This window comes from Bubalus bubalis, chromosome 11 (genome assembly GCF_019923935.1).
Source record: "Bubalus bubalis isolate 160015118507 breed Murrah chromosome 11, NDDB_SH_1, whole genome shotgun sequence".
Classification (NCBI taxonomy): Eukaryota; Metazoa; Chordata; class Mammalia; order Artiodactyla; family Bovidae; genus Bubalus; species Bubalus bubalis.
This window is the reverse complement of record NC_059167.1, coordinates 81321523-81346607: the sequence shown is the minus strand read 5'-3', so window position 1 is coordinate 81346607 and position 25085 is coordinate 81321523. Positions and strand designations below refer to the sequence as shown.

The following is a 25085-nucleotide window of genomic DNA, read 5'->3' as shown; positions in this document are numbered from 1 at the left end:
TTGTGTCTTCAATCTTTTAATAGTAGTCTTTAAAGAGTAAGGGTGGGGCGGGGCAGGGACTGTTTTTTTCTGGTTTTGTTTTTGGCCATGCTATACAGTCACGGCAGTGAAAGCACCGAGTCCTAGCCACTGGTTCGACAGGCAATTCCCCTTGAGGAGCAAATTTTTACTTTTGGTGAAGTCCCATTTATCAGCTGGTCCTTTAATGGAGCATGCTTTTGGTGTCATATCTAAGAAGTCTTTGCCTAACTGAAGGTCACAAGGATTTCGTCCTATATTTTCTTCTAAAATTCTAGAAATCTAGACTTACAGTTTTGTATTTATGTTTAGGAATATGATTCATTTTGAGTTAATTTTTCTATATGATTTGAGGTATGCTTTAAAGTCCTGTGTCTTTTGTTTTTGGTTTCCACATGGGGATATCCAGTAGTTCGAGCACCACTTGTTGAAAAGATCTTTTCTCAACTATATTGCCTTTGTCAAAAATAAGTTATCTATAAGAAAACAATTCCATTTACAGAAGCATCAAAAGGAAAAGAATACTTAAAATAAATTTAACCAAGGAGATGCAAGATTATGTATGGAAAACTACTAAATATTGTTGATAATATTACCCAAAGTGATATACAGATCAGTGCAATTTCTATGAAAATTCCAATGGTGCTTTTTGCAGAAATTGAAAAATCCATTCAAAAATTCATATGGAATTTCAAAGGATCCAGAATAGCCAAAACAATCTTGAAAAAGAGGAATAAAATTGGAGGACTCACAATTTCCAAATTTCAGTTCAGTCGCTCAGTTGTGTCCGACTATTTGAGACCCCATGGATTATAGCATGCCAGGCTTCCCTATCCATCACCAACTGCCAGAGCTTGCTCAAACTCATGTCCATTGAGTCAGTGATACCATCCAACCATCTCATCCTCTGTTGTCCCCTTCTCCTCCTGCCTTCAGTCTTTCCCAGCATCATGCTCTTTTCCAATGAGTCAGCCCTTCACATCAGGTAGCCAAAGTATTGGAGTTTCAGCTTCAGCATAATTTCTTCCAATGAATATTCAGGACTGATTTCCTTTAGGATTGACTGGTTTGATCTCCTTGCTGTCCAAGGGACTATCAAGAGTCTTCTCCAACACCATAGTTCAAAAGCATCAGTTCCTCGGCACTCAGCTCTCCTTGTAGTCCAACTCTCACATCCAAACGTGACTACTGGAAAAACCATATCTTTGACTAGACGGACCTTTGTTGGCAAAGTAATGTCTCTGCTTTTTAATATGCTGTCTAGGTTGGTCATGGCTTTTCTTCCAAGGAGTAAGCATCTTTTAAGTTCATGGCTGCAGTCACCATCTGCAGTGATTTTGGAGCCCCAAAAATAAAGTCAGGCATTGTTTCCACTGCTTCCCCATCTATTTACCATGAAGTGATGGGACTGGATCCATGATCTTAATTTGTTGAATCTTGAGTTTTAAGCCAGCATTTTCACAATCCTCTTTCACTTTCATCAAGAGGCTCTTTAGTTCCTCTTCACTTTCTGCCATAAGGGTGGTGTCATCTGCATATCTGAGGTTATTGATATTTCTCCTGGCAATCTTGATTCCAGCTTGTGCTTCATCCACCCCAGCATTTTGCATGATATACTCTGCATATAAGTCAAATAAGCATGGTGACAATATACAGCCATGACGTACTCTTTTCCCAATTTGGAACCAGTCTATTGTTCCATGTCTGGTTCTAACTGTTGCTTCTTGCATACAGATTTCTCAGGAGGCAGGTCAGGTGGTCTGGTATTCCCATCTCTTTCAGAATTTTCCACAGTTTGTTGTGATCTACAGTCAAAGGCTTTGGCATAATCAATAAAGCAGAAGTAGATGTTTTTCTGGAATTCTCTTCCTTTTTCTACGATCCAATGGATGTTGGCAATTTGATCTCTGGTCTCTCTGCCTTTTCTAAATCCAGCTTGAACATCTGGAAGTTCATGGTTCACGTACTGCTGAAGCCTGGCTTGGAGAATTTTGAGCATTACTTGCTAGTATGTGAGATGAGTGCAATTGTGCAGTAGTTGAATATTTCTTGGCATTGCCCTTCTCAGGGATTGATATGAAAACCGACCTTTTCCAGTCCTGTGGCCACTGCTGAGTTTTCCAAATTTGCTGGCACATTGAGTGCAGCACTTTCACAGCATCATCTTTTAGAATTTGAAATAGCTCAACTGGAATTCCATCAACTCTACTAGCTTTGTTCATAGTGATGCTTCCTAAGGCCCACTTGACTTTGCATTCCAGAGTGTCTGGCTCTGGGTAAGTGATCACACCATCGTGGTTATCTGGGTCATGAAGGTCTTTTTTGTATAGTTCTTCTGTGTATTCTTGCCATCTCTTCTTAATATCTTCTGTTTCTGTTAGGCCCATACCATTTCTGTCCTTTATTGTGCCCATCTTTGCATGAAATGTTCCCTTGGTATCTCTAATTTTCTTGAAGAGATCTCTAGTCTTTCCCATTCTATTGTTTTCCTCTATTTCTTTGCACTGATCACTGAGGAAGGCTTTCTTATCTCTCCTTGCTATTCTTTGGAACTCTGCATTCAAATAGGTATATCTTTCCTTTTCTTCTTTGCCTTTAGCTTCTCTTTTTCCAAATTTAAAACATACTATATAAAGTTACTGGTGATTCCGTGTTTAAGAATCTTCCTGACAGTGCAGGGGACACAAGTTCGATCCCTGGTCTGGAAACTAGAATCCCACTTGCAGCAGGGCAATTAAGCCCTTGAGTCACAACTACTGAGCCCATGTTTGACAACAAGAGAAGCTATCACAATGAGAAACCTGTGCACCACAGCTACAGAATAGTCCCTGCTTGCTGCAGCTAGAGAAAGCTGCACGCAGCAACAAAGGCCCAGTTTTAACTAATTATTTTTTTAAAAAAAGCAAAGTTACCATCATCAAAACAATGTGGTGCTAGCATAAGGATACTCCAATGGATTAGAATTGAGAATCCAAAAATAAACTCTCATATCTATGGTCAACTGATGTTCAACAAGGATGTCAAGACCATTCCATTGGGGGAAGAATAATCTCTTCAACAAACTGCAAGGAAAACTGTATATCCACATGAAAAAGAATAACGCTGGACCCTTACTTATACTATATACAAAAATTAACTAAAAATGGATCAAAGACCTCAATGTAAGAGCAAAAAGCATAAAATTCTTATAAGAAGCAATAGGGCCAAATCTTAATGACCTTGAATTTGACAATGGCTCCTAACTATGACAAGATCAGACATAATACAGTGTGTATTTCCCATAAACAAGGACATTCTCTCCCATAAACTCAATACCATTATCAAAATCAAAGAATTAACATTGATATGGTACTATTATCTAATCTAGAAACCTTAGTCAAATTTCACCCACTGTCCCACAAATGCCCTTTATAGAAAAAGAAAATGTTTTGTTTTCTATTCAGGCTCACATGTTGCATCCAATTTTTAAAAAATGAAAACACAGGTTTAGAAATTAGGAAGTGAAAGCCCCTCACTCTGACCCTATTCCCCAAAGACAAACATGGTTGACAGGTCTTATATAAATCCTTTCTGAAATTTTTTCAATGCATATACCAACACACAATACACATATGTTAGACACATTTAAATGAAAATGTGACATTACATACATAATATCTACAATTTTTTTTAATTTAATTTTACTTATTTATTTTTGGCTGTTGTAGGTCTTTCTTGCTGCAGGGGCTTTTCTCTAGTTACGGCAAGTGGCGATACTCTAGTTGTGGTGCATGGGTTTCTCGTTGTGGTCGCTTCTCTCGTTTCAGAGAACAGGTTCTAGGGAACGTGGGCTTCAGGAGGTGCAGCACAGAGGCTCAATAGTTGTGACTTGTGGGCTCAGGCTCAATAGTTGGGGCGCACAGGATTAGGTGCTCCACACCATGTGGGATCTTCCTGGACCAGGGATCAAACCCATGTGTCCTGCATTAGCAGGTGGATTCTTTACCACTGAGCCACCAGGGAAGCCCTACAATTTGTTTTTAGTTAATATTTTTACCTTTATGCATCATTCTTTTTAAAGTTTGCATGCTTTGATAAGTTATATCCTAATTTAATTAATCTCATGTTGATGGACACATAACATTTCCAATTTTTAACTGTTGCAGAAATACGATATAATAAACATCTTTATTGACCTTTAAGCACCCATGCCATTATTTCTAAAACTAATTTTCTAGACGTAAGTGTTCGTCAAGCATGTATTTTATAAATATGCTTGGAATCCATCATCTTTCTATTTTCATTAATCTTGCTTTCTTTCTCCTTATTCCTTGTTTTGATTACCCTAATCACCTCCTAACTGCTCTCTGCCTATAGATTTGCCCAATCCATTCCATCCTACTAAGCTGCCAGATCCAATCACTGTTCTGTTTAAAACTGCCGGATACTTTCAAGACAATTCACTGAGTATGGCACTAAAGCTCTTCGTGGTTTATGTTTCTTTTTACACCTCTCAATGTTTGGTCAAGAGCGCAGTGCATTTCAGTCACAGTGAATTTAAATCACACTCTCCCACCGGTGTGCCTTTTAAGCTATTGCCTTTGCTTGGCATATTCTCCAGATTAACTTCTATTCGTCCTTTCAGACTCAGCTCAGAAATCACTTTCTCCAGATGCCAGTCTGGCCTGCCCACTGTGGGGCGCTCCCAGAGTAACTTTTCCATGTCACTGTCATGGCCCTGTCTCACTGTGTTCACCTCTCCCTCTAACCAGACTGGGACTACACTTTGCAATTTGGGCTTACCAGTCCTCCCACAGTGTCTGATATGTAGCAGGTGCTGGGTAGATATTTGATAAACAATGGAATAAGAAAGGAAATTATCAGGGAGAATCTTACCTTGCTTCAAGTCACACTTTAGTACATTCAAACAGGAACTATATCTCAATTGGAGAAATCTAGGAATAAAATGAAGAATATTAGTGGTAGTGAAGAAGGAATTCATAGGGCCTGGACTCCATCTTAGGCCTGACCATGCTCGGCCACCTTTCCAATGGACTCTGAACTCTGTGTTTAGTGCCTATGAAAAGCAACAACAGAAGGATAAGACCCCTTACAGACAGGGGAACCTTGAAGATCATATCTAGGTTACTCATTGCCTAAGAGAAAACATACACTAATCACCCCTTCCTCCAGACAGGCCATAAATTTTTCTGTATCTATCGGAGTGTAACCTCGGGCTTATTGATTATTGGCTAATTGTTTGACTGTTTGAGCACATGAGCACAGAGCACGTGAATGATGGGGTTATTGGGATTGTATTTTCCTTGATTTATGTAAGTCTCAAGGAATTTGGGGTGGTGGGTTCAGACACGTGCACATGGGGTATAAAAGATTTTCACAAATGCTGGTGGGGGTCCTTGGCTAAGAGGAGACTCTGCCTTGGGCCCGCTGGTATAATAAACTGCACTCCACTATCTGCATTGTCCTTCTGAGTGAGTTTGTTTCCTGGAACGCGTGGCTATAACAGTAGCACTAGGAACTATAGGAGAAGGAGCCATCTGATCATTATAATCAATCATCCAACAAGCCTTTCCTAAGCAAATGCCAGGGGCCAAGCACTACTCTAGTCCCTGGGGACATGACAAGAGAGACTACAAAGTTATGGCTCTTTTGGAATCTATATTCTCCTAGGATACTGTGCTGTGCTATGCTTAGTAGCTCAGTCGTGTCCAACTCTTTGTGACCCCATGGACAGTAGCTCGCCAGGCGCCCCTGTCCGTGAGATTTTCCAGGCAAGAATACTGGAGTAGGTTGCCATGCACTCCTCCAGGAGACCTTCCCAACCCAGGGATTGAACCTAGGTCTCCCACATTTCCGGCAGATTCTTTACCATCTTAGCCACCAGGCACAGATCAAGGTGAGGATAGGGATATAGTACAAAGATAAATTTTATCTTTCCCTTCAAAAAGCCTGTGACCTAGTAAGGGAATATATAGAGATATAATTGCACACACAACAAAACAGAATATGTGATCATTCCAAAAACATTAATTTCCCTCCCAGTCGACAAATGTTATGGAACATCTGTATTAGATACCATCAGTACATGGTAACAGATATGACTGTTGCCTTCAAGGCACTTCCAGTATGGTAGGAGACAAAGATGTTTTCTTAAACCTCATAAATAAATGTATTACTATTATGTACTTTAAGTACTGTCATATAAATCAAAACACCAATAACTATGAGAGAATATAGTTTAGAAAGGCTTCCCTGAGGAAGTAGAGAATGCTATGAGAACAAAAAAAGAGAGAGAGATCAGGACAATTTGGACAGTTTTCCTAGAGGAATGGGTATTTGAATGAGCTTTAATAGGGAAGTTTTATTCTGCAGAGATGGGAAGGAGGGGACTTCCAGGCAGAGAGGAACATCAGTAAACACATTAGTATGGGGAAGCACAGGCTGGTCTTGTGTGTCTAAAGGGAAGAGTGAATGGGACACCAAAAGGGAATGATGAGGAAAAGACAGTATTATGGGGAAAAGCTAGAGAGATTGATTGATTCCTCTATCCAAGAGTTTAGACTTTGTTAAGTTAGTGGTTCCCCAACCAATAGTCATATCCATCTGAATTAAAAGCTCAGAGGGAATTTTGTGGGTGAGCTTCCATTGCAGGAAGTTGCCACCAGAAGATTCCATAGGAGAAGGCCTACCTTCCCTATGGCCAGTATTTTTTAATTTTAGAAGTTCCTGGGGTGATTGTGATGCTCACTCGGCCAACTTTAGGGACCACAACTTTATATAATAGAGAACCACCAGAGGCTTTCAGCAGGATAGAAACATGATCAATCCCACGTTTTATGAAACATAACTTTGGGGACAGAATGAAGGATGGACGATCACAGACGGGGGCTTAATTGGCAGGCTATGGCAATGGGACTGCAGAGAGATGAATAGTTCTGGAATAAGCCAACAACTGTGGGTAGTAAAACAGATGTGAAAGAATTTTCAGAGGCGGAACAACAGGACTTGGTAACTAATTGGCTACGGGGTTAAAAAGGGGGAGAGAAGGAAAAAGATTAAGGTGTTAGGCTTGGGTGATTGAAAGCACAATGCTATGATAATGTTGCAGAGAAGAACATAATGGCCTGCCTCAAAGGATCCTGCCCCTCTGGGAACTGTTGAACTAAAGTACTTTTGTTCAGCCCAAGAAGAGATAATCTGACCCTGCCCACCTGTGAATGGCTACCGAAAAAGAAGAGATTAACACACCCCTTTCCAAAGGCTGGCCCTTCCTAGAGATGTTTTGCAAGACTTAAGACCCTTCTTCTTTACTTCCTCACTGCTTCTCCCTCGATTCTGCCTTCAGACTTTAGGTCCTCATTGCTTCTCTCCCTTAGGCTCTATTAAAAAAAAAAATGGCATCCAGGCCCCGACTAGATGATTATTTTGAGACATTAATCTGCCATCTTCTCAGTCAGCTGGCTTTCTGAATAAAGCCCTATTCGTTGCCTCAACACCTTATTTCTCGGATTTATTAGCCTCTCACGTGGTGAACAGAGTGAGCTTGAACTCAGTAACAAAAACATGATACTGTGGCCATGATGAAACGGGGAACGCAGGAGTTTGGTTTTGTCTGTGGAATGGAGAAGTGTCTGGTTTTGAACCCAGTGACTGTTACAACCTAATGGGCCTATTACCTGGCCTCAGAACGGGGTCCTGGTAATTATAATTTTGGGGGGAGTTTTCCTCTGTTCCTTGCATCACCTATGTTTATTATTGTCTATGGCTTTCATGCTGGAGCTTTCCTCAAATGTCCAGTGATCTTTTGTTGGCGGAGTCATGATGTTACAGGAAAATGGGGCAAGAGAGGCTGGTCAGGTCCCACGTCTCAGATGAGTCTCTGGAATGCACAGGCAAGTGAGGGTCCTGGCTTTGCCCAGCAAAGAATTCAAGAGCAAGCCATTGTAAAGTGAAAGCAGATTTCTTTAAGGGAGGGATACACACTCCAAGGGCTTCCCCGGTGGCTCAGCTGTAAAGAATTCATCTGCAATGCAGGAGACACAGGAGACTCAAGTTCAGTCCCTGGCTTGGGAAGATCCCCTGGAGGAGGACATGGCAACCCACTCCAGTATTCTTGCCAGAATTCCAGGCAACCCCCCGGGTGGGCTACAGTCCATGGGGTCACAAAGAGCCAGACACAATTGAGTGACCCACACTTTCACGTTCAATGTATTACCAAGAGCGTACACTGAACTTCAATGTCTACTGAAATTGAATCTTACACTATTTTCAACTTAGTAGGTTCTAATCATTTTTTGTTATCTCTTCAAGGGTTTTGTCATTCTTTTCAAGGTTGTGCCTTGCCCTCTTCCCTCCTGTTTCACAGGCAACCTAGCTGTACCTCACTTTAGCAGAACAGAGAAAGATATAAAGTATTGGCATCTAAGGTTCTTGTATTAGTCAAGGTTTCCCGAAGAAATAGAACCAGCAGAAGATATATATAAAGTATATTAGATGGAGGTGGGAAGAGAGATTTATTTATAACAAATTAGCTTACTCATTACACAGGCTGGGAAGTCCCATGACCCTCTGTCTATAGGCTGGAGACTCAGGAAGCTGGTGGTGTAAGTCAGTCCACGTCCAAAAGTCAGGGAACCAGGGGAGCCAATGTTTTAAAAAATCCCAATCCAAGGGGTAGAGAAGATGAGATGACATGTCCCAACTCCAGCAGGCAGATAGGAAGCAGAAAGGAGTGAATTCCTTCTTCCTTCCTTTGCTTTTTTTTTTGTAATCAGGTCCTCAACAGATTGGGTGATGCTCATTCACATGGGAAAGGGCAATTTACTTTAGAGTCAATTTACTTTAGGGTAATTTAGAGTTCATCGATTCAAATGCTAATCTCATTCAGAAACACTCTTACACAAACCCAGAAATAATGCTTAATCTGGGCATGCCAGTCAAGTGGCCAGTCAAGTTGACCCCTTAAATTAATCATCACAGTCCCTGAGGTCCTTGAAGGCAGATGGTCTCTTTTTTTAAGCATTTTTGTTTTTATTTTTAACTTGGTTTCTCCGCAGGCATTCTCTAGTTGCAGCGAGTGGGGGATACTCTAGTCGCAGTGCACAGACTTCTCATTGCAGTGGCTTCCCTTGTTGTTGAGCGTGGGCTCCAGAGCACAGGCTCAACAGTTGTGGCACATGGGCTTAGTTGCTCCAAAGCCTGTGGGATTTTCCTGGACCAGGGATTGAACCCCTGTCTCCTGCATTGGCAAGCAGAATCCTCACCACTGAGTCACCAGGGAAGCCCCAGCAGATGGTCTTTGTTCCCAGTATCCAGCACAGTAAACAGCTGATAAATATGGGCTGACTATGCAAGTGACATTAATTGAGCACACCCCCATATGTGTAATCCAACTTCTATTACAATTTATTTCTATATTAATCTGATTAATTGTGGAGTATTGAAAATTTCCTTAACAATCACATTCTCTTCCTATGGGCAGTATATTGCACATCAGTGATCTCTACACTGTAGCCTTTTAGACTTTTGTATTTCCTTTCCAGATTTGCTACACAATTGTAGTAGTAGTATAGGAAATGAGAGTTAATTATCATGATTTGGTAAAAAAGAGGTAAGAAATTAAACCACATGTATATTTTTAATTTTGTATTTATTTATTGGCCATGCTGCATGGCATGTGGGATCTTAGTTCCCTGATCAGGAATCAAACCTGTGCCCCCTGCATGGAAAGCTTAGAGTCTTAAGCTGGATAACCAGGGAAGCCCCCAAGCTGGATTTTTAAAAATTGCTCTTAAGTTTAGTTTTTGGTATTCCCACAATTAAACATTTTCAGATGCAAAACCTGGAAGGGGATACTCTTCATAAAATCTCCTTTGGAACTTAAAATTTAGATTTCAACAATTAGTAGTAAATGGTTAACATTTATCTTGAAAATATACCTTCACTCTCCTAACTGATTCAAAATGCAATCAGTATTAAATAAATATGAATTTTTATAGATCAATACAAGCCTTTATTATTATATGTAATAAAGAACATATTCTATAGTTTATATACATATAATTAACATTTGTTTAATTGGGATCAGATGAAACATTTTAAAACTTAAAAATGTGTTGGAGAATGTTCTCTCTCTTCTTTTTGTAAATTTATTTTTAATTGGAGGATAATTGCTTTACAATACTGTGTTGGTTTTTGCTGTACAACAAATATGTATTTATTGAATTCCTTCTATATGCCTAGTACTACTCTGGGCATTAGGGAGATAATGATAATCTACCAAAGGTTGTGTTTGCTTCTTATTATGGAAAAATGTAAATATATACAAAGCTAGAGAATATAGTGGGCTTCCCTGGCGGCTCAGTGGTAAAGAATCCACCTGTCAATGCATGGCACATGAGTTCTAACCCTAGGTCGGCAAGATCCCCTAGAGAAGGAAATGGCAACCCACTCCAGTATTCTTGCCTGGGAAACCTCAGGAGCCTGGCAGGCTACAACCCATGAGGTCGCAAAAGAGTCAGACACAACTTAGCAACTGAACAACAACCAGAGAAGATATTATCAAGGACTCCTATCTACCCATCACCCAGCTTAAACAATATCAACTCATAGCCTTCTTTCATTGACAGGCTACCTCTCCATTCCCTCTCATATTACTTAGAAGCAAACCCAAGACATCATACTGTTTCATCCATATTGGTATACAACTCTAAATAGCCATGATATACAATTATATATTCATTATAACCATAATATCATTTTCCCACCTAAAAATTTAAAAATCCAATAATCTGTAGCTTACATTTTAACAGGGGAAACAAGGAAAAAATAAGCAAAAAATATTAGGTAATAATGACAACAAATAATGCCCAGGTGATGGGATAAAGACTGATTTTTCTATTGGGTGATCAGAGAAATCCTGCAAGGTGGCATTTGATGATGGATGAGCATAACAGGAGGGGGCAAAGCACAGGACTGTCTAGAGGAGGAGTCTTCCTCACTGAAGCTCCAGCCAATGTAAAGATCTGAGGCGGAGCTCAGTGTTCAAAGAACAGGAAAGAGGCCTAGGAGTCCAGGAGGACTAAGTGGAAGGAAGAGTACAAGGATATGATTTTGGAATGCTCACCTGAGGCCATGAGAAAGGACTTCAGACCTGACTCTAACCAGGTGGGATGGGCAGCCTTTGGAGGATTCTGAGCAAGGGAGAGATATGACTTGACTTATGATTATAGAGGAGCATTCTGGTTGCTCTGTTAAGAAGGATGTATAGCAGGACATTTTAGGAGAACAAGTGTCTGAAACAGGGAGCCCAACTAGGAAATGATTGAAACAGTCCAGGTGAGAGCTGGTGAGAAGGTCATAAAGGTCATAATGAATTAGGGTAGTAGCAGTGAAGATGGTAAGAAATAAGTCATTTCTCAGTAAATTTAAATTGACAGCTAATAGAATTGGTTGATAAACCAGATGTAGAGTAAATGATAAGAGACAAGGTAAGTCAAGGTTAACTCCAAAATGTTTGGCCTGACCAAGGAGTGCCATTTACTAAAGTGAGGAATACTGGAGGAAGCACAGGTTTGAAGTAATTGGGCATGTTAAGTTTGAGATGCCTATTACACACACATCCAAGAAAGACATCAAGTTGATAGATAGCTAATTTCAGAGTTTCTGGGAGAGATGAGGGCTGGATCTATAAATCTGGGAAATACCAGTGTGTAGATGCTACTGAAAGTCACGGGACTGAACGAGAACACCCAGGTAGTGAGGGAAGATGGAGAAAAGGAGAGATTGGGAAGAAAAAAGGATCCGGCTGAGGAGCCTAAGAGGCCAATGAGGTAGAGGAAAGCCAGAAGAGTGGATGCCAGGAGCCAGGGCTGCTGTGAGATGAGTAGGCTGGAGACTGAGAAATGCCTATTAGATTGGACTCTGTGGTGGCTACCTGTGACCTTGGCAGATGGCTTCATCGTGTGAATAAAGACAAAAGCTTAAGGGTAGTGGACTCAAGCATGAATGGAGGTGAAGAAGTGAAAACAGGGAGCAGAGAAGTGGCGTGGCAGCTGAAGAGGGAAGTAAAGACAAGGGAGGTTCTGTTAGTTTTGTATTTTTTAAACTGAAGTTATTACAGCACGTTTGCATGCTGATAGGAATGATCCAGGAGAGAGTAAAAAACATGATTCTGGAAAGAGAGGAGTAATTGCAGGAGCAAAATTCCTGAGTGGGTAAGAAAGGACAGAGAAGCTAGTACACAAGTCAGGGAGATACCCAGGAACACACCACATCCATTTCTACAGGAGAGGAGGTCGAGTATGCAGGGAAAGATACAGGCACTTGGACAGATTTAGTGGTTGGAGGACATGGCCATTCTCTTCTATTGTCTCACCATGAAACAACAGGCAAGGATGTCAACTGAAAGTGAGGATTTGGGAGATGGTTTTGGTTTGCAGCAAGCAGGAGATAAACGCAAGAGGCAATGACTATGGGACTACGGTAGGGCAGTGTGGAAGGCCTGCTTGAGATGTGTGCTCCGTGAGAAATGGTCTTTAAGTCCAACTTGGATGGTGTTGTTCCCCTCTTTCCACAATCCAGTACCTCTCCCAGCACTGAGGACTATATCTTGCTACAATTAGTCAGCACATCGGTTCATTTGTTATTATATAATTTATTATTCATTAATGCATATCATCATTCATTCACTGAATCCTATTTATTGAGTGCCAGGCACCACTTAAGGCAGTAGGGCTACCTCAGTTGAACAAAACAAACCTCTGCCCTCAGAGAACTTCTCTTCCATATCTTAAAAGACAAGAGCCCTCATCTTTGGTAAATACAACTCCTCAGTGAAAACCAGTGAGGAGGTGGAAGTTTCATATTTAAGTACTCAAAACTAAAGTCACCTAAATCCTAAAAAGAAGAATACCAAGGTGCCATGATAGATGTGGCCAGTAAAGGAGTGAAGGACATGCAGTCTGCCTCGGGGAGTGCATCTTTCTTTCTTTCCCACTGGTGCTGGGCTAGTTCCATGGAAAGCAGCCAAGTGCAGCAGACAGAAGAGTAATATGCTGGAATTTTTATCTCTAGTGTCAGAGCAAGGATCCATCATTATCTCCAGAAAAGCATGAATTAATGGACCATCATAACAAAACAGGGTCTGCTCCATCCAAATTCTCAGGACTACATAAACCCCGGGAGATATAAGTTCCTTTCAATTTAGGAATATGTCTGAAAGGCAAACAGAGCATACCCTTGAAAGGGCTTAACTGAGGGCATCTCCTCACTCCACCTTCCTTTTTTCTTACCTGTTTTGGCCTTTTCTTCCTTCCTCCTTCTTCTTTACTAATTTTCATCTGCTTTCCATTTTTAATGAAACAAAGGCTCTTAGAACCACTAGCTCAGAAAGCCACTGTTTCACTATAGGCTGGTCGCTGGGATTCTAGGAAGAAAGCTGGCTTTAAGTGAAATCATGGCTCCCTTCTGACTTTGAGCAGGAAGGTGCGAGAAGAGTGGATTGGGAGCATGGACTGTGAGTTCCCTCCAGAAAGAGATTTGGATCCTCTTTTAGTGACCTCAGACTTCACAGCTCTAGTACAAGGAACAAAAATAAAATGCTTGTCCAGAAAAAGAAGTCAAGGGAATTCCCTGGTGGTCCAGTGGTCCAGTGGCTTTCACTGCCAGGGCCTAGGTTTGAACCCTGGCCATGGAACTGAAATCATGAAAGCCATGAAACAAGGCAAAAAAAAAAAAAAGCCAGAAATGGAGTGAATGTGCTTTGTGCTCTACTCCTCTGCATTAACAGTTACTTCTTATCTGTTGTTTTGAAAGCAGAATACTGAAACATGACAGTGCTTCTGTTCCACTATTACACAAGTAGCGTGCCCCCATGCTATACCCCTCTTTGTACAGTAGATGTCAGCCTCACACAGCCTTTCTCTTCCTAACTACAGATTCCTAAGAAAACTACCCTCTTACCCACCCTTTCCCTGGGTAAAAAGATTAATTTCTTCTCATCTCAAGCATGAAAAACAATAGTAAACAGTGACCCAGTAAACAGTGATTCTGGAAATAGAGTTGTATTAAAGTACCTGGAAAGGACTGTGGGACTACGGGAAAAGGGTACAAGTAGAGGGGTAGCTGCTGCTGCTGCTAAGTCGCTTCAGTCGTGTCCAACTCTGTGCGAGCCCAGACACAGCAGCCCACCAGGCTCCCCCTGTTCCTGGGACTCTCCAGGAAAGAACACTGGAGTGGGTTGCCATTTCCTTCTCCAATGCATGAAAGTGAAAAGTGAAAGGGAAGTCACTCAGTCATGTCCGACTCTTAGTGACCCCATGGACTGCAGCCCACCAGGCTCCTCCATCCATGGGATTTTCCAGGCAAGAGTACTGGAGTCGGGTGCCATTGCCTTCTCCAGTAGAGGGGTAGGGGACAGGTTAAAACCTGTGGGTCTCACTGAACAAATATCAGGTGTGATATCAAAGTGGGGCTCTAGCACATTTATGATATCAACTCAAGAAGATTTGGACATGGCCCTGATCAAAGGTCTTCGTCTCCCTCAGGTGGAAGAAGCTGAGGAATCAGCAAGTAGCTGCAGTGTCCTGGGAAAAGATCTCAATGTAAACCATTGATATCCTGTCTGTCCAAAGGTGCCCTATCTTTGTCCTCAGATAAGACATTTCTCCGAGCCTCAGCTTTCTAATCTTTAAAAGAGGAAAAAATAATAGTCTTATCTACCCATAGTATTTAATGAGAAAAAAATCAAGATATTGTGCAGAAAACAGTTTGTAGATAATATATTATTTAAATATGGATAGTAGATTTAAAGTTATAAAGGCAAATGTACATTAGTTATGAATAAAGAAGAATTCAGTGCTCAAAATTGAACCTTCAGTTAATTATTCTTACAGATTTTTCCCAACATATCACAGGAAGAATCTTTCTCGCCTGACTTCCACGTTAGCCATGTGGAATTTTGACACACTTAGGATTTATTTCACAAAAAGATCCCAACCTGGAGGGAGCCATATAATATGCATGAATGGTCTTGTGGAGGGAGAAGGGGTAGAGATTCCTTTTCTAGCTTTTACATTATACCATTAGTAGACAATCATAAGCCACTTACAAACTTCAAGTGCAAAAGAAATAGAAATATTAATCTTCAACAACCCTTTCTTTCCAATTGGGGGTGCTTAATTGCATTCCACGCTTGTATTTGATCCCATTCCTCTCTTAGCTTCTTAGTTCATAAATTGAGATGGCTAAAGCTTACCATATTGTGGTCAGTTAGCACCAGTTTAGGCAAGAGACCTTGAATTAATCACATTCTTATTTTATCTCATACTAAATCTACACATTTTGAATGGAAACATTACTGAAAGAATTCATATTTGAGAGCAGAAAGACTGTTTTATACCTTGATGTTGAAATTTGAGTAGAAGTTTCCAAATGAAATTATTGATGCTCTCCAATGTCATGAGGAAAGGCCAAAAGCAATTCAAATTTTTTTCATTTCTCATGACTCTTCCCCTCCTGTGGAGTTTTGGGCTATATATTCCCTGCCTTGTCTGTTCATCTGCTCCTTTTGTTAAGAAAAAAATCCTTTTTGCATCACCACCCCCCACCTTATTTTTTTTATTTTTTTTTTTTTGCTGAGGCTTTCAATTTATTGTATCATGAACTGCAGAAGGAGAAGCAGTTGAACTCTCAACCTTTGAAACCTCTTAATACTTGCTGAGTGGTTAAGGGGAGAAGTAGAAAAGATTGTTGATTGGACTTTACCCCATTTGGAAAAGACCTTCCTACAACAGCTCAACCATCCCCACTTTAAGGAATTAAGTATTTACTTTTCTTAAAACCCAAAATCTTTTGGAACATTCTGCAGAAAGTGAGGCCAAATTTCCACACTTAGTGACAACTTGGGAACTTTCTTTTTTAGACCCACTTTAAACTCAAGTGCTTTTGCATAATGTATGTAACACATATTCAAAATAATTTCATTTTAGATTTATACTTTTGTCTGCTATATTGCTTTCTGCTGTTTTTTCAGAGTACTTTGCAATTATAAATAGACATCATTGCTCTCACCTCAGGCAGGAGTTTCTGGGTAGAATTCTTCACAGAAGACTACATACAATATCAATATGGAAGTAAGTCATCGCTTAACATCAACAATCTGCTTCATGATCAGAGAGGTGCTGATAACTCCCCACCTCCTCTCTGGTCTGCCTTTCTAATAATTTCATTATGCAAAAATATAATTTTAGAAGCTATAAAAGGCCCCATTCCACTGGATTTTGTGTCATTTTTTTCCTGGGACCAGGGTTGAGGTTTGTTTTTTTTTCTGTTTCATCTAACACTAAATATTAGTAAGAGATACTTCTGTTTCCACTGTACTCTTCAAGGCTGCTCACAATTATACTAAATGAACTTCTTTTCCATTAGTCTTAATTCCTTCCACTCCCCTTCCCCACCCCCGATTTCCTCCTATTTTCAGATACTTGAAGATAACGTCCCTACTGCCTTCTCTCCTTCAAATCTTCCAGACATAAATATTTTAATACATTCGCCAGTGTATTTCTGATAGCATTGAAGTGTGTGCACAACCGGTCCCTTATTTATAAAGCCCACGTCTGCTGAATGACCTGTAATGCTATACCAGCTCCTGGACTCTCCCGAACAGTCGACCTGGGAGGATTTTACTTCCACTACTTACAAAGAGAAAGATGGAGACAAGGGAGAAGATCGACTAAAGCGAAATCTTTTCATCCATCTTGTCGGTGATCTTTGGGGACTGTGTGCTGCTATTTACATTGAACAGGAGGGAGGAGACGGAGGATGGAGAGCAACGCTGGAGGTGGGAGGCGGAGCTATCCCAGCACTTAAAACCCCTCGCTAAAAGGGAAGCACGTTCGTTTGTGCTAGAGGCACTCTCCTGGAACCACAAGGGATAGTGCGGTCTGTGCCCTGAGGATTGACGGAGATCCGAAGAAGGAAAACAAGGACAAGAAAACAAGCGAGACAGAAGAGGACCTCTGGAGAAAGCGGAAGGCAGGAGACGGGAGGGGGAAGGAACCCACGCCAGGTGGAAACAGGACCCGGAGCAAACCGGTCGGGTCCACTGAAAGAGAAGAAAGTAGCTGAGGATTGCCTTTTTTCCTTTCAGTTAATGAAAACGACTTTTATCCTCATAAAAGGCTAAGGGGAGGTAAAGACAATCTCTGTTTTCTTAGGGGTATAGCTGAGGGAAATCCAGACTACCTCTTTGAAGCTCTGAAATAAGCCACTGCCTGGTACACAGTGCAAAACGGTCCTGCTTTCTGAAGGCTACATCCCTTTCAGGAGAATTCCAGCCAGAGTAGCTGGTGCAGTTCTATTTTTACATTTAAATGTCTGTGTCTCACCCCCCGCCCCCATTTTAACAACACTTTCCTGTTTGTAAGCACGAGTGACAAGAAAGTGTCAAGACGGAATAGGTATATTTGGATCGTTCGCTTTTATCTGCCTGGGTCTTTTATTTTTTTTAAAGAGGGTAGGAGTGGTCCTTATCACGGAAAAGGACGTTTCCATTTGGAAGGCTCTCTCTCTAAATATATTTACACCCATATGCATTTAGAAAGAGAGATCCCTTTCGGAGGTTGAAATCCTATTGAGAAACATGGAAAAAGGAGCCAGGCACCGGAACAACACTGAAAAGAACCACCCAGGTGAGAGCGAGTCGCAGAAGGCTGATTCTGGAGGGGGCGGAGTGGCCCTGAAGAAAGAGATTGGATTGGTCAGTGGTTGTGCTATCATTGTAGGTGAGTCCAATTCCTTTTCCCACCGACCATTCCTCCCTGTCTGGTGGTCCTTTTGTAGAACCTTAATCCCTCAGTCCCCCAGCCCCGCAAAGCACTGTTTCTGTGTCCTGCTCCCTTAGAAAAGGGTTGTCATTCACCTGTGCTTTCGCCTGCACAAACGGATTAAGTTTGAGAGGTACAGGAAGAGTTGTATATCATACATCTCTTCCCCCAAAGCAGTCAGTTCTGTCCAGTGTTTGGGGAATGGAGCACTTAAGGGACACACTCCTGGCTGATGGTCAGTGTTGCCTGCAAGCTTGTTGAAAATATAGGTCTCTTGGACTCTACACTGAAAGGTTGATTCCAGTGATTTAAGGTAGGACTGGGGAACCTAGATTTTAACAGGCTTTTCTGCAGCCATCTCCTTAACAGGCTGTGGATTGGCTTTTGAGACGTATTTAGGAGCTATTTGGTTTTACTTTATATGAGACTATGGGTCTAGGGGGTGTGTAATAAAAATAGCCACAACAGCAGTATAAGGATGCCTTGCCTTTCTCTAGCTTTCCCATCTTATCCAGCACTTTCTCTTGTGAAGTAGATGTGACAGGGCTGTTATTCCCATTTCATGGTGAGGAAATAAATTATGGAAGAAAAGAAGTGACAGATTGTACCTTTCTGTAATTGTGTAGTTGGCAGCTTCTCTCATTGCTTAGTGGAGTTGTGTAATATCCATGTCTCTTACCTCATGGAAGACCCTGTGAGGTTCTGAAGGGAAACGGGAGTAATTAGAATGGGGAGTCCGGCTGAAGGCTTTGAAACTGAGGAGCATCAGTGTCCCCGAGAATGCCAGTGCAGGCCACTCCAACCCTGTAACTGCACTCTACCAGGCAGGGGTCCTAAATATGGCCCTGTCTCTAGACAACACAGTCCTCTTTCCAGACAGCCACTGTAGATGGATGTGCAATGCTTCATTACTGCCTTTACTCCAGAAGGTGAGAGTTTCTTCTGCTGTCTTTGGGAGAGGGCCTTACCTTTTCCCCAGAGAAAGGGGTACCGGACAGTTAGGCCAGATCGGTTTCTGTGCAGACTTCCTATTGAAGGCTTGTAGAAATGGCAACGCACTCCCAGTGTTATTGCCTGGAGAATCCCAGGGATGGGGGAGCCTGGTGGGCTGCCGTCTAAGGGGTCGCACAGAGTCGGACACGACTAAAGTGACTTAGCAGCAGCAGTGTCCTGATGCCCACAGACCAGTTTCTCTGGATAACCCCATGGTCCTTATGGTAGCACAGAAGCATTTTGGCAACTAAGCAATGCTGACATTGGAGAACACCCTTGAAATCAAATAATATCAGTACAGTATTCAGATAATCCTCTTCACCTCTGCACCCAGGCTTCAGTGTTATCTCCACTCAGCTTTCAAAGTGGAATGCTGCTGTATCTAATTGACTCTGGTAGGTTTCCAGGCATCTACAGTTACAAGTAAGGTAATGTTATTTTAAAATATTATAGTCAGGATTTTAATCTCTCATTACCTTTTCTGTATCTCGCCTTTATTGCAACTGCTCTAAAAAAATGAGATCAGCAAAGTACTCAATATGTACAGCACATGCCAATTTAAGGTCTATAAATAGCCCAGAGCTATTACCTCTTTCACAGTTTGACTGAGAGGATTAAGTATTTTCCTTCCTTTGGGAAGATTCTGATTCATACACAGATGTTTACACCGACATGCACTCGAGCACAATCAGACCTCCTTCCTGCCTTCAAAACCAACCTCCTTCAAAGGTTGAGGATATTTTCCTATATAATGAGCTTTTTTTGGTCTTTTTCTTTAGCATTTTTCTAAGACTGTGAAGAAATGGGAGTGTCCAGGTGTAAGAGCTATGGCTTTTAGTTGGGTGAATGCTACTAATGATTTGTCCACAACCTCATGGATAGCACTTCAGTGTAAGAATAGTCCCAGTGCTCCTATTGGTATTGTAGCAAGAAGAATAATAACTCTGGTATTCTATGGTGAAAAGAGGCCCCAAATATGTGATTTCAGAGAAATCAGGATATTATTCCAAAGTGCAAGAATCCTTGTAGAGTTAATAGTCATGATTGTATCTCCAATTAAGCTGAGACACACATTTCCCCTTTAGGGTGTTGTGGGGGCAAAATCCTTTCCACTTCCCCTGCCGTGTGGCTGTTGATTTACAAATGTGCTGAGTAGCTGCCCTGTCCTCTAGAGGGGTTTCCGAGTAGATGACAGTGATTCAGGTTTTTTCAAGACCAAATGCAAAAATAGAAACGGCATTCTGCACATGAAATTCAGTGATCTAGTGTTCAGTATCAACGCTGTGGAAGAAAGAATTCGAAGGTATAAAGAGAAAGGAAATTTCCTAAGTGAATTAGATCACGAGGTATGGAAAAATAGCAGCTGCCCCAAATTGATCTCATATCCAGTTAACTTAGGGATAAGTTAAACTGTGTTTCATGAAAGGTTGTAAAAGTTTCATTCACAGTCAGCATCAATGATTTAAAATAGGAATATCATAAGGACTTCCCTGGTGGTCCAGCGGTTAAGAATCCGTCTGCCAATGCAGGGGTTATGGGTTCGATCCCTGGTCTGAGAAGATCCCATATACCTCAGGGCAGCTAAGGCCGTGCACCACAACTACTGAAGCCTGAGCACTGCAACAAGAGAGACCACGGGAATGAGAAGCCCGTGCATCACGTGGAAGAGTGGCTTCCACTCACCACAGCTAGAGCATGCCCATTCATAGCAACAAAGACCCAGTCCAGCCATAAAGAAATAAATAACAGTTTTAAAATAAAATAGGAATAACAAGATGGTCGGTGTTACAGAAATATAAAATGAACCAGTAGAAGATGCTTGCTCTAGAATTATTTATAATCTAATCGGAGAGATAAGTTTTATATGCATTAGACAAAACATTGGAAATTTATGATACAGTTGAGTTACCTAAGGAGGAAAAAGTTAGGTGAATGGTGAGAAGCACAAAGAAAGAGAAGTTCTTGCCGAGAACTAGATTAAGAAGGCTCTTGAAGGACATGGAGAAAGATGAAATAGAGAAGATAATTCTGGGAGATTTGGTAGGTAGAAGGACGACAACTAAACTGTTATTTCCTTGAGCAAAACAATGTGTCGTATATATCTCTGAATCTTTAGTGCTTAGCAGAGTCCCTGACTTGAAATAGATACTCAAATGATTGTTGAATTTAATTGACCCTTCGACAAAAATGTGAAGACAATAGTAATAAAGTGTTTATTTGAATGGCTGTTGGAAACCTAACTTGAAAATCTTTTAAGCTGGGAATAGTTTTCATCAACTTGGAAATGAGGTTGTCCAGTTTTAATTTTTAAACTTCACCTTTGCCCTAATTTAAGCAGGCTATTGCTCGCCACATGTTTGGCCAAAGAAACCTGTTGGTAATAGGTGAACTTAGATTTCTCCTTGAATGTGGAGCCCCCCTCAAAATCTAAAGAAAGTATGAAGGAGCCACAAAATTCATTAATTAATGCTATCAAAGCTACTGTTATTATTAAAAATTTATTATATGCCAGACACTTGTCCAATTGTCAAACATATATTCTTTTTTTTTTTTTTTTGAGTATTTATTTATCTGGCTGCACCAGGTCTTAGTTGCAGCATGTGGAATCTGGTTCCCTGGACAGGAATCGAACCTGCGCCCCTGCATTGGGAGCATGAAGTTTTAGCCACTGGACCACCAGGGAAGTCCCACATTGTCTTATTTATCCTTCACAATAATCCCATATGGTAGGCACTTCTTAGCCCTTCCTCCACATAAGGAAATAGAGGCTCAGAGAGACAAGAAACTTGGTGAGGGTCACACAGCTGAAAAGTATTAAAGATTCAGACCTACAGCTTGTCTAAATCCTAAATCAAACTCACAAGCATTATTCTCTACTCTCAATTGTCATGTCCTAAAAGAGGTGTTTGCCTTCAGATCCTGTGCAGAGGTCCTTATTTGTTTTTATAGACGAAGCACTCAGTGTTGTGTTCCCTGCAAGGAAGTGTCCCAGTGTAAACAAGATCTGAGCAATCAGTTGAGAGTAGAAGAAGTACCAGTACAGCTGCAGGAAGACTTTGGTGGAGGGGGTTGGAGCCTGAGGTGTGCTGGCTCCATTACTGCAGGATGTGGTCAGCACAGACCGCGCTTCCATCGACTCTCCCACAAGCTCACTCTTCCTCTCGGGACCGGCATTCTCTACTGGAAAAACCAGAGCTTTCCATAAACTTTTTATATATATTCCCATATTTAATCCTGACCACAATTCTGTGGAAACAGATATTATAGCTCTGTTTTAAACATGGGGAAATGGAGTCTCAGATCCCAGAGGACTGACTGCTGAGATCTTCTGACTCCAGAGTCAAAGCTCAGCCATTCCCTGTTTCCAATCGGTAACCAAGGGAGGAGGGAGGGAGGCTGGTGTGTCTTGTGTGGTGGGGGAGTGGGCCATGCAGGATCATAGCCCTGACACTGCAGTTGGGAAAGGACATGGGTATCTGATACTGGAAAAGTTGGGGGAAAGCTTTTTTAAAAGGCCGTTTGTCAACAAAGAAGCATACTATAGGTATAACCATGCTGAAATGGCACTGGGCTGATTTGGAAATATTTCAGGTTCAAAAGATTTTCAGACCCATGTATTTTTACACCATTTTAGAAGATGTTACATTTTAGTCTCTGATTTAATGTATTAGCTTTCTAATCCCCCAAATGTCTATTGGATATTAACCAGAGGGCTGGAGTGTGAAAATTCTTCTCAAATTTGTACTTCAGTTTTTTTTTTTCAACATGAGAGGGATTAGGATTTGGTTCATTCAGGAGGAAAACATTTTTGAAACTCTCATTGTTCTCAAAGAAAACTTTGAGACAGAAGCCAAGTAGGATACTTTTCAAAACAAACACATCTTGGTAAACAGAGAGAGGCTATGCTTAGTGGTGTAATAATAATTAGTAGCTACCATTTACTGAACACGACCACATACCAGATCAGTGCTTTATAAGTATTCTCATCTAAGTCCATGAAATAAGTACTGTTAAGGAAAGGGTAGAATTGAATGAATAAATAACTGGCGGTGGCAGAGCCGGGATTCCCACTCAAGTCATTGAACTCTGAAGCCACTGGGCTTAATCAAAATGTCCCACAGGGTGGCTGGAACCAGGGATCCTGTTGCTTCCTACCTCCAGGAACCAGGGAGCTCAAGGAATAATCTAGTTGAGGCAGGGCTGCTGGCAGGGCTACAATATGCTCTCTCAAAGAGCAGAGTTATACAGAATAAATGATGAGCAGGAGACACTTAGGGTACGGGAAAGAAAATAGAAACCCAGCAGGTAAAAAAGATGTCCAAAGAAACAGAATCAAACAACCCATTCTATTTAGAAAAGCAACAACAACAAAAACACCCTGTACCCAGATCAGATGACCTTCTCAGAGAGGCCAGCACCACATATACACACCACTTTTTCTGAATTAAATTGGCTTATTGAAGTAGCATGGTGGTATGGGCATCCTGGGTGAGACTTTCAAGTTGCCCAGATACCGGGGTTTTCTGCTGTCCTCTGCTGGTTAATCCAGCAGCAGAGCTGCCTACCAAGAAAGCCTTAGGAATGTCTGTTGTTGCTCTTGTTGTTGGTTGTTGTTTTTTGTTTGTTTATTTGTTTATTTTTGGCCACACTAGGTCTTCATTGCTGCCTGCTGACTTTCTCCAGATGCAGTGAGTGAGAGCTTCCCATTGCAGTGGTTTCTCTTGTTGCAGAACATGGGCTCTAGAACATGAGGGTTTCAGTAGCTGTGGTGTATGCACTTAGGTGCATGTGGAATCTTCCTAGGCCAGGGATTGAACCTGTGTCTCCTACTTTAGCAGGCGGATTCTTAAACGCTGGGCCACCAGGGAAGTCCTTGTTTGGTTATTATTGTTTGGAGATGCTGCTGCTGCTAGGTCGCTTCAGTCATGTCCAACTCTGTGTGACCCCATAGACGGCAGCCCACCAGGCTCCCCCGTCCCTGGGAGGTATCACCCCTCCAGGTGAGAGGGTATCAAAAAAGCAGGAATGAGCAAATAACCCCAAGAATATATCCTGAACTATCCAAAACAACCAAAAGGAGTTCATCCCTTCTAATTTTTAACGCCCAGCTGAGAGAGTGCAGAGCAAGAAAGACCGTGCCTTGTTCCCCTCCCAGAACATGTCTGCAAAGGAGGCCCCCTGGGCTCTTCTCCCTGGAAATCTGTAAATGACAAAGTGCAGGCTGCTCCCTGGCACAGGTGTGGGGGCTACTGGTCACAGGATTCTGATCATCCTATATTTTAACATTTAACAAATACTCATTCAGCATTATATGCTAGGCTTTGTGCTAAGCACTGGTGAATTTTATTTCTAAGAAGCCAAATTGTGCCTCAAGTCTATTTTAAGCTGTTATATTTATAGAATGAATGAAGTCTGAGCTGAAAAACTTAATCAGTCACATCTCATCCCTCATCCATTGTCACGGTCTCAACTCTTCACATTGGTTTCCTCCCTGCGGTTATATCTTCAGCATTACCAGTGACGTCACTCCTGGGGAGAGGGTTTCATAATGCGCCTTGAGATGTTCTGGGCAACCTCACACTGAGCAGCATATTGTGAAGGCCGATTACCCAGGGGGTGCTGCAGAATTGTTCGTGTACTTTTCTCACTATGTATAGACTTTCAAGGTGCCTGTACGTCTGTGAGATTCATAAATGCTTTAGCAGCCTCTTTAGAGTACAGTTCTGCATAGCGTGTTTAATCAGCAGCTGATACAGGCAGGTCAGGTTGTCTAGGGATAAGGAGACATTTGCAAGTGGGTCCTGATGCTGGGAGTAGAAAGCATATGATGAATTTTCCCATGATTTGTATCATGTTGTGGACAGGGAGGAACCATTGTTGATATCAGAAAAGGAAGGGCTTTGGAGATAGTCTTGGGTTTGTAAACTGCTTTCCTATTTACAAGCTTTGTAACCTGGAACAAGTTCATTGGCAATAAAATAGAAATTTCTTGTGAAATATTAAACTGGCCGGTATCCAGCAGTTTATATTCAATAAATATTAGTTTCTTTCTCTCCTAAGCTCATCCTCTACCACCCCCACTTCCCTTATCCGCCCACCCCCACACTCATTCATTTTGGTTCAAAAACAGATTAGATTGATCGGGTGATGGGAAGAACTGGCCAATTCAGTCCAAGTCTGACCTGTTTATCAAGTAGACAGTGTTTTTCCTTTTCTCTGTTGATCGAGTCTGCTTACTCATCAGCTTCT

At 41.5% G+C, this 25085-nt stretch overlaps 2 protein-coding genes across 6 annotated transcripts in view; one reads left to right on the top strand and one right to left on the bottom strand.

The window, feature by feature from the left end:
- Positions 1-16845, bottom strand: part of RNF212B (ring finger protein 212B) — a 53062-nt gene extending 36217 nt beyond the window's left edge. For 2 of the 4 annotated variants that reach the window (XM_044925314.2, XM_044925312.1), the window contains exons 1-2: positions 16718-16845; positions 4894-4952 (exon numbers count right to left, since the gene is read on the bottom strand). In XM_044925314.2, coding sequence (XP_044781249.1) covers positions 4894-4952; positions 16718-16770 — 112 coding nt within the window. In that variant the 5' untranslated portion in view covers positions 16771-16845. The remainder of the gene's footprint in view (positions 1-4893; positions 4953-16717) is intronic. The other 2 variants (XM_006066468.3, XM_044925313.1) reach the window with 2 other exon arrangements.
- A 68-nt stretch (positions 16846-16913) lies between these two features.
- Positions 16914-25085, top strand: part of SLC7A8 (solute carrier family 7 member 8) — a 52547-nt gene continuing 44375 nt past the window's right edge. Inside the window, exons 1-2 of one of the 2 annotated variants that reach the window (XM_006066467.3) lie at positions 16914-17209; positions 17618-17801. In XM_006066467.3, coding sequence (XP_006066529.1) covers positions 17660-17801 — 142 coding nt within the window. In that variant the 5' untranslated portion in view covers positions 16914-17209; positions 17618-17659. The remainder of the gene's footprint in view (positions 17210-17617; positions 17802-25085) is intronic. The other variant, XM_044925311.1, reaches the window with a different exon arrangement.